At 40.8% G+C, this 10000-nt stretch overlaps 1 protein-coding gene across 2 annotated transcripts in view; it reads left to right on the top strand.

Moving 5' to 3' along the window:
* dpf1 (double PHD fingers 1) overlaps positions 1–10000 on the top strand; it is a 58431-nt gene that overhangs the window by 19702 nt on the left and 28729 nt on the right. For both annotated transcript variants that reach the window (XM_047820761.1, XM_047820760.1), the window contains exons 2-5: positions 3753–3782; positions 7075–7235; positions 8244–8351; positions 8556–8683. In XM_047820761.1, the coding sequence (XP_047676717.1) occupies positions 3753–3782; positions 7075–7235; positions 8244–8351; positions 8556–8683 (427 nt within the window). The remainder of the gene's footprint in view (positions 1–3752; positions 3783–7074; positions 7236–8243; positions 8352–8555; positions 8684–10000) is intronic.

The raw sequence follows: 10000 nt of genomic DNA, 5'->3' as shown, positions 1-10000 counted from the left end.
TGGCTTTCAACCTGCTGCTTTTTTCCACTTGACAACCAACAGCACAGACAGACTTTTGTGTTTGCGTGTGATAAGAGTTAAAAGATGGATTTCTAAAGCCACACTTTCCCTAATCAAACACTGCATTTAAAGATCCATCAGAACTGATGATTGGTTTGAAGCCTCTTTAATTCTTGATGTTTTTGGTGAAACTGCTGTTAAGCTTTAGAGTTTATTTAAAGCAATTCAGCGACAACTGTATTTATAACACGTCTTCTTTTAACTACAGTAACAACAAATCTCCAAATTCAACAAAACAGTATTTATCTCAGTGGATTTCTGCTCTTCTGATGTCAGTCCTGCATCACATCATGTCACGTGTGTGTGTGTGTGTGTGTGTGTGTGTGTGTGTGTGTGTGTGTGTGTGTGTGTGTAGTTCTTTATAAACAGTGTGTGGTTTTACTCACGAGCCTTTACATATCACCTCACTGATGTTCGGCTTAAAGAACTAAACACGTTCATGATTAAATTCAAACTAATTGCTCTGTAAAAATGACTTTGCATAAAATAACCTTAACAATAAATCATAAACATTAAAAAAAATCTTAAAAATTGTAGAATTTAGTTATTATTATTATGCAAATTTAAATAAATTATATTTGATTATTCAAAGCCTTATTTGCATCACATACAATACATTTTGATTTATATCGATAAGTTAAAAATTTAATAAAATATTTGTGTCTGTTTATTTCTGTGTATTTGTCTGTGTTTATTTGTGTGTGTGTGTTTATTTGTGAGTGTGTGTGTTTATTTGTGAGTGTGTGTGTTTGTGTGTTTATTTGTGAGTGTGTGTGTATGTTTATTTGTAAGTGTGTGTGCGTGTGTATTTGTGTGTATTTATTTGTGTGTGTGAGTGTGTGTGCATGTGAATTTGTGTGTGTGTATTTATTTGTGCATGTGAGTGTGTGTGTGTGTGTGTGAGCGTATGTGTGTGAGTGTATGTGTGTGTGTGTGAGAGTGTGTGTGTGTGTGAAAGCGTGTGTGTGTGTGTGTGTGTGAGCGTGTGTGTGTGTGTGTGTGTGTGTGTGTGTGTGTGTGTGTGTGTGTGTGTGTGTGTGTGAGAGTGTATTTGTGAGTGTGTGTGTGGGGAGTGTGTGTATGAGTGTGTGTGTGCGAGTATGTGTGTTTATTTGTGTGTGTGTGTGTGAGTGTGTGTGTGTGAGTTTATTTATGTGTGTGTCTGTGTGTGTGTGAGTGAGTGTGTGAGTGAGTGTGTGAGTGTGTGAGTGTGTGTGTGTTTCTTCACCTATTCAGCATTTTAAAACATCTCTAACAGATGAACTAAATGTGTTGGTGTTGTTATTAGTGATAGTTGTTATTAGTGATAGTTGTTATTAGTGATGGTTGTTATTAGTGATAGTTGTTATTAGTGATAGTTGTTATTAGTGATGGTTGTTATTAGTGATGGTTGTTATTAGTGATGGTTGTTATTAGTGATGGTTGTTATTAGTGATAGTTGTTATTAGTGATAGTTGTTATTAGTGATGGTTGTTATTAGTGATGGTTGTTATTAGTGATGGTTGTTATTAGTGATGGTGATGATGTTAGATCGTGTTAATAATCAACATTTAAACATAATAAAGATTGTTAGTTTCCTTTGATCTAAATATGGAGTAAAACACAACAGTTCTGTTGGAGAAGTTACAAAAAATAATCCCTGACCAAACAGAGCGACATTTTACCTCCCAAAGCTGATTAAATCCCATTCCAACACATCAGGAGTGTTTTATTCCTCTTATACAGCCTCAGAGAGAACAACCTTTAATTTATTCATGAATTTTTCAAATCAATTCAACACTTTATGGTTATATACTTATGTTTTAAACAGCAATTCTCTCAGCACACACACACACACACACACACACACACACACACACACACACACACACACACACACACTCTCACTCTCTCTCTCTCTCTCTCTCTCTCTCTCTCTCTCTCTAATCTGTTGTTGAGGAAAAAAATCACAGCTTGTTTCAGTGAAACAGGAAAGAGAAAGTCTTTTGTCTGGAAACTTCAGCTGCTTCTCAGTCGCTCAGCTCTCTGGGTGCTGAACGAGTGTGTAGTGTACACAAGTTCAGGCGCTGCTGAGACCCCTGGCTCACTACACACCGGGATACTGATGACTCAATGTCCTGTGACATGGCTACGTCCTCGTGCTGTAACCCTGGTATTTATTTACAGCACACAGGACACCAGGACATCTACTGTATATACTGACAATATTGTTTAGAATTAGTTAAAAGTTCAGTTTGTTTGAGTCGATGATGTGGAGATCGTCAGTAAGGGAGCACAAATGTATAAGAACACACACACACACACACACACACACACACACACACACACACACACACACACACACACACACACAACATTGTGTGTCCTATATGTCCGTGTGAACAAGCTTTTACAGTACTGTGTCTGTGACTGAAGCTGGAGGAATACAGACTTGTGATACATTTCCCAGGTCTTTATTAATGTGCTTCAGAATCTTGATGTCATGATGATTATTGTATCCAGGATCCTGCAGTCCTGGTGTATCGGCATGCTTTATAAAACCCAAACAAACACAGCTGAGGCATCATTTTAAATACTCTCACTAGCAGTTAACTCTATATTGCTTTTCCCAAACTGGACCCCAGACAGTAGTTTAAAGGTGTTATGGGTTTTGTCCTGTATTACTACAGCAGTGAAATAAACACCTAATCACAAGGTTCAATATCACTGGTCAACTGTTAAAAAGCAGCACACACACACACACGCATTTACACCCTGCATACACACACACACACACACACACACACACACACACACACACGCATTTACACCCTGCATACACACACACACACACACACACACGCGCATTTACACCCTGCATACACACACACACGCGCATTTACACCCTGCATACACACACACACACGCGCATTTACACCCTGCATACACACACACACACGCGCATTTACACCCTGCATACACACACACACACACACACACACACGCATTTACACCCTGCATACACACACACACACACACACACACACACACACACACACATTTACACCCTGCATACACACACACACACACACACACACACGCATTTACACCTTGCATACACACACACACGCGCACATTTACACCCTGCATACACACACATACACACACATATACACACACACAACACACACATACACACACACACACGCGCATTTACACCCTGCATACACAGACATACACACACACACACACACACATACACACACACACACACACACACACACACACACACACACACACACACACACACACACATACACACACACACACACACACACACACACACACACACACATTTACACCCTGCATACACACACATACACACACACAACACACACATACACACACACGCGCATTTACACCCTGCATACACACACACACACACGCACGCACACACACACACACACACACACACACACACACACACACACACACACACACACACACACACACTCTTTGCTCTGCTGATGTGTACTTACCCAGTCTGGTATTTTCTTATAGAAATCACTGTAATGTATTTCAGTGTAACGTCATTAGCGACGTCTATAACAGCAGCTAAATGTTCGACTTCTTCAATCAAAGCCAGATTTTTTTAAATGCAATTTTTTTCCTTCTCGACCTCTTATCATGTTTTTGTCTGACTTTCCTTCCAGGCAGTCGAGTGGAACAGTCATAAAGAACAGGTACGCTTCTTACATTTACCAGACACCCTCACACAGAGGGACATACATTTTATTTCTATTTGTACAATTGGGTTTTAAGGGCCTTGGTCAGGGGCCCAGCTTGGTGGACCCGGGATTTGAACTCATGACCTTCTGCTCAGTAGTCTAACACCTTAACCACCAGACTACCACACATCTTTACCCTACATGCACAGATCCTAGCTGGTGCCACTGCTACGTATCAGAGCAGCCTGGTGCGAACGGGGAGCTTCATGTTAGCATGCTAGCTACGTAGCTACATCATAAATCCATTGTGCAAGGGGAAGCTCCAGTGCAGTTTTCTGCTCAGTCTTATTTTTGAGGAACGTTAATGACTGGGAAAGTGTGTTAGATCACATAATATAATAACAGACAGTGCAGTTAAGCACGTTAAGACCAGTATAACACAAAGCACATGGATATTGTGATACAACTGCCAGGTCAATGTGTGTTGCTTTGTTTCTTCAGTCTTTCAACATACGTGTGTGTGTGTGTGTGTGTGTGTGTGTGTGTGTGTGTGTGTGTGTGTGTGTGTTCCTGACTAAAGGCTGTCAGTGTGTGTGCATGCTAATTGATGTGGCGAATAAAAAACGTTCAAGCAGTTATTCAGTTTGTGTAGTGATTTGAACAGGAGACGTTTTCACAGCAGCTTTACCACATGATTGTATATTTAGATCCCTAAAGAGCGAGAGCAGAGAAGTGGCAAGAAAACTCTGTGAGACAACACAAGAAACGACCCGGTCTCTAAAGAGAGCTCGTCCTCTTCTGTGTGACGGATCAGGGGATTATAAATCATTACTCTGTTACAGCTGGAGACTAACTCAGAGCAGTGAGAGTGTCGAAAGGAAATGACAGGATGGTTTTTATTATTACAGCAGCAGCTTTTCAGTTTCCCCTGAAGTCAGAGTGAGACAAATGAACTGTTTATATTGTGCAGATCTTTAGGGTCTCCATGTGGTAGCAGCAGAACAGCAGAAGCTCCAAGCAGAACTGGGATCAGGCTGGAGTTACAGTTCAAATAAATAAAATACAGGATGAAAACTTCTGCTTTCTGAAAGTCAATACGGTATAAATGTTTTCACCCTTTTGTAGTTTTTTACTTCAGACAACCAAACTGTGTGGACATCAGCTAAAGAACTAAAGAACTCATTCATGAGTTTCAGGGTTATTTGGAGATTAAAATCACACCAGCAGGTGGAGGAGGAGGCACATGGGGCTTCCTGGGAGTTTGGGTTTTTTGGTAGCTCACTGAAGGGGACAAAAAACTCTGAACATCTAAACTACTGAACTAAACCACTGTCAGGGATCCGCGCAGACTTTTGGCCATGTGCGTTTGTGTTTGTTTGTGTCACGTGATTGCCCCGTCGTCATCTTAAGTCAATCATAAAAGAGGCTGAAGGTGAAGAACTAATTTATAATTTTAGGAGAATAATCAAAAAATATATAGCAGGAAATCCGGCGAAGTAACAGCACCAGAAAAGGCAAAAATATGGAGAGAAATTATGTTAAATTCAGAGTTAATGTCCTGTCCATGTCCAGTTTCTCTGTATTTTTGTTTTCATAATAAAATAAATCTGTACTCGTGTCCACCTTCTCCACCAAGCCTCGAGAAGACTCGACTCCACACTCAGATCATAACTGCAGGTCGTCTCCTGTCGACTCTCATCTTCAGCTCTCACACAGTGTTTCAGTAGAGTTCAGCTCAGGGGTCAAACCTCTGGCAGTTTTGTACGTGTATGAATTTTTGGACCATTGACTTGCTAGAAGAATCCCTTGGCGTTTGAAGAGAAACACAGCCCCGACTTCACAGAACCTCGACCATACTTAACCGTGCTGTTCATCATTCTTCTTCTTACTCCAGACCCAGTTCTTGTTGCCATAAATATCTATTCCTATTTCATTTGACCAAAGATTTTTGTTATATTTGTGTTTAGATAGAAGACTTTTTTCTTCGTACACCTTCCCAATAGTCTGTTTCTGTGGAGGTGGTGTCTAACTGTAGACTTTGAGACTTGTTGACCCCGAGACGCTGCCATCTTCTGCACATCTCAAACTGTAATCCTTGGAGAAATTCTTTTCTCTAAGCTTCCTCCTCGCTTGTGGGTGCAGTTCCCTCAGAATCATCTTACACAACTTTATTTTTTTATGAAATCATTTCGGTTACTGTGACCCAAAACTTTCACTGAAGCGTATAATGTTGTGTGTTGGTGGACAAAGGCTTTAAATTAACCCTGTATTCGAATGTTACAGCAGTAAATACCTGAGTTGTGGAAGTTTTGATCTTAGAAAATCATCTTAAAAAATGATCTATGTTTGGATTAAATCTACTTTTGGCTGATTTTTTTTATTTTACTTACATTCAAAAGGGTCATTTTAAAATATGTGAGTCAGTCTAAAGGTCTTCTTAGTTCTATGTTCTCTAGCTTTGGTCTTCATTACTGTAGAGTTAGGGCTCATTACTGTAGGGTTAGGGCTCATTACTGTAGGGTTAGGGCTCATTACTGTAGGGTTAGGGCGCATTACTGTAGGGTTAGGGCGCATTACTGTAGGGTTAGGGCGCATTACTGTAGGGTTAGGGCTCATCACTGTAGGGTTAGGGCTCATCACTGTAGGGTTAGGGCTCATCACTGTAGGGTTAGGGCTCATCACTGTAGGGTTAGGGCTCATCACTGTAGGGTTAGGGCTCATCACTGTAGGGTTAGGGCTCATTACTGTAGGGTTAGGGCTCATTACTGTAGGGTTAGGGCTCATTACTGTAGGGTTAGGGCTCATCACTGTAGGGTTAGGGCTCATTACTGTAGGGTTAGGGCTCATCACTGTAGGGTTAGGGTTCATTACTGTAGGGTTAGGGCTCATTACTGTAGGGTTAGGGCTCATTACTGTAGGGTTAGGGTTCATTACTGTAGGGTTAGGGTTCATTACTGTAGGTACTCATAAAGATGCTGCACGTTTTAATCAACGCAGCTGTGGAGGCTCATAAAAGACCAGACTTTCACTCTGGTTCTCTGGTGTGAGATCTTTTAATGTTACAGATAATTAGTTGTGTTTTATAATCAAAATGTTACTAGAAGCTACAGAAGTGTGGATGTGATCAGACCTCGGGTTATGATCTGGACTCTGGATGCTGCTTTCTGAACTATCTGGAGCTTAACTGGAACTTATTTACACACAAAATAAAGATAAAAAGTTCCAGACTCATGAACAAACTCTCTGAAGAGACCAGTTTTAAACCATGTTCATTAAATCATGCCTTCACCTTTGTACTTCCTTCTAGCCTGGGTGAGGAGTTTTATCGTGAGGCGATCGAGCATTGCAGAAGCTACAACGCTCGTCTGTGTGCTGAGCGATCCATGCGTCTGCCCTTCCTTGACTCACAGACTGGCGTGGCACAGAGCAACTGCTACATATGGATGGAGAAGAACCACCGAGGCCCGGGTGAGTGTCTGTGTGGCTTAGGGTCAGGGTTTATTAAAGAGACATGAGCTTGGTATTAAAAGATGCTCTCGTAGAAAGCCGTAAGATTGCGATTTAGCAGATATTCTATTCTATAAGAATCCTGGTCAGGGTCTTGGTGGACCTGTATCTCAGGAACCATCTCAGGAATATCAGGTGTGAGGCAGGAAAACTCTGAGACGTTTGTACACATGTTCTCAGCTGGGAAGGTGGAACCGTAACCCACAGATTCGTGTGGAGAACATAAAAAGTAAGACTAGCTAGCGAGCTAACAGACCTACAGTAGTGAATCGCCCAAAACCATTCGTTTATGTTACGTAGATGACGTTACCTTCTACCTTCTTATACTGTTGACAGTGGAGGAGGTGTTTACTTCAGTGTAGCTGACTTAGTGTACATCATCGCTGCACCGACGACGGTGAAGTAAGAACTCGAGCAGTTTTACCAGATGACTTATTTACTTTTACTTCAGTTCTGCAGTAGACTTGAGTAAATGATGACTCCAGCAACAATGCTTCACTCTTCACTGTCTGCCATCAGAGGAAATCATTCTGTAGTCATTTCCCCTGAAAAACGTGTCAAAATCCCATCACTGCTTTTCAAATATTATGCGTTTGGGATATTAATTGATGGCTTCTGCTGGTAGTTTGACATCAAACAAAGTGCTGTACTTTTTCTTTTAAAGCTTCCTGTAAAATCTGTCAAGTTGCTCAGTACCGGCGCAAGAAATGAATCGTTTTATCTGCTTATTTGTACTTAATGGATTATAGAATTATATTCATTCCTAATTTGGACTGAAGCGCAGTTTCAATCCTGAGCTCGTGTTCTGGTCTGTCTGGGTTTCCTCTGGGTTCTTTGGTTTCCTCTCACCTTCAGTGAAGATGACTGAATTTACCTGTAGTGTATTTTATTTTAAATATGTTATGTGAAGACTCTTGATTTGTAAAGAAACAGACATGTGATGGTTGTGCTTTTGTATCATGGCCTCAGGTGTATCTCCGGGGCAGCTGTATACGTATCCAGCACGCTGCTGGCGGAAGAAAAAACGGTTAAACATCCTGGACGATCCACGTCTGGGACCCATCGAATTTAAGATAGGTAAGAGACGGATGCTGCCGGTGTGATAAAGAGCGTGTGGTATCTATCGTAGAAGAGGATAATTTAATGAGCGACTGCAGGGACATACAGATAAAGACACATCACTGAAAAGCTGTTTGCATGTACTTAAAGTAATTGTGAGTGTATTGGTGTGTGTGTTGTGTGTGTGTGTGTGTGTGTGTGTGTGTGTGTGTGTGTGATCAGACTACGAGTCTGCCCTGAAGAAGGAGGGAGGTGTCCCTGAGGGTCCTGTCCTTGAGTCTTTGCTCAGTGGAGAGCCTTTAGATAAGAAAGTGGAGACGAAGGAGGAGGAGGCCATGAGCGAGTGTCAGGTGAGCGACTCTGTGCACATGAAGCTTGATAAATATAATAAAATATAAGAGACTTTTTTTAGACTTTAGAGGAGACAGAATCTCAATAATCAGGAAAAACAACAACTTTAAATGAATGAAAACGAAAAAACGAGTGTTTAATGTTCAATCTATTAAATGTTTTTTTTTAATATATATATATATATATATGTATAAAGAGACACTTCGAGTGAGCAAAAACCTATTTAACATTGATGAATAATTAACTAAAAGCTTTAAAATGAATTAGATCCATACCCACATTATGATCCCATCACCTCCTGGAGTATCTTTTGCCTTCGTTATTCTGTGTGTGAAATTATAAAGAAACAGAAATACAGAATGATATTAACTCTGGATCAAGTGCTATTTTTTCAGCTGTTGGATAATGAAGCTGAAACCCGGTGTGTTAAATTACACCAGAGTTTCAGTGAACAAAGTGACAGGTCCACACACACACACACACACACACACACACACACACACACACACACACACACACACACACACACACACACACACACATGCAGTTAGCTGCCGTCTTTATAGCAAATCTTCTAACTGTTTTATTAGTCACTTTTAAAAGTGTCTCTTGCTTTAATGTTACATCATACAGTGTGATGTTCAAAGTATTTTCTATCCCAGACTAGAAAAATGCTGCGTGTTTAAAGATGGTGGTCTTTTAAAAACACTATCTAGGTGAACCGCAGACAGGTGATGTGAATAATCTGAATGACGAATTTAAGAAAATAATCTTAAACAGATGCAGAACCTGACTGTATAGGAGGAAGTGTTCACCTAAATATTGATGTAACCTCTGGACTTAAGTCACGGCTCTGAATACGAGCCCATGTGCTTATCTCTCTCTCTCTCTCTCTCTCTCTCTCTCTCTCTCTCTCTCTCTCTCTCTCTCTCTCTCTGCTTCCCATAGCCACCTTTAGCAGATTAAACCCTGCATCATTCAGACTTGCAGCACACTTTTACTCTGGCTATGAAAGTCCCATTACACCACATGTGATGTAAATAAATCCTACAGACAGTGTACGATGGAGAACTAGATGTTTCTGGCAGCTGAATTTGTTCTCATCCCTCTCTTTTCTATAATTATACCGCACTCTTAGCGTCATGGCCAAAAAACTGCATCATTTCTTACCCACTGCAGTTCCCAGACACTTGCAGCTCAATGTTTTTTACTCGATGTTCAGTTCTTTTTTATATCTCCTCACTATACGATATTTATCAGCTTCTCTTAACACACGAGCCTCCTTCTGACTCGTCCTGTCTCGCCTCGACTGATGA

The sequence above is a fragment of the Tachysurus fulvidraco genome, chromosome 11 (genome assembly GCF_022655615.1).
Source record: "Tachysurus fulvidraco isolate hzauxx_2018 chromosome 11, HZAU_PFXX_2.0, whole genome shotgun sequence".
NCBI classification, from domain to species: domain Eukaryota; kingdom Metazoa; phylum Chordata; class Actinopteri; order Siluriformes; family Bagridae; genus Tachysurus; species Tachysurus fulvidraco.
Note: the sequence above shows the minus strand (reverse complement) of the source record. Positions and strands in the feature narration are given on the sequence as shown.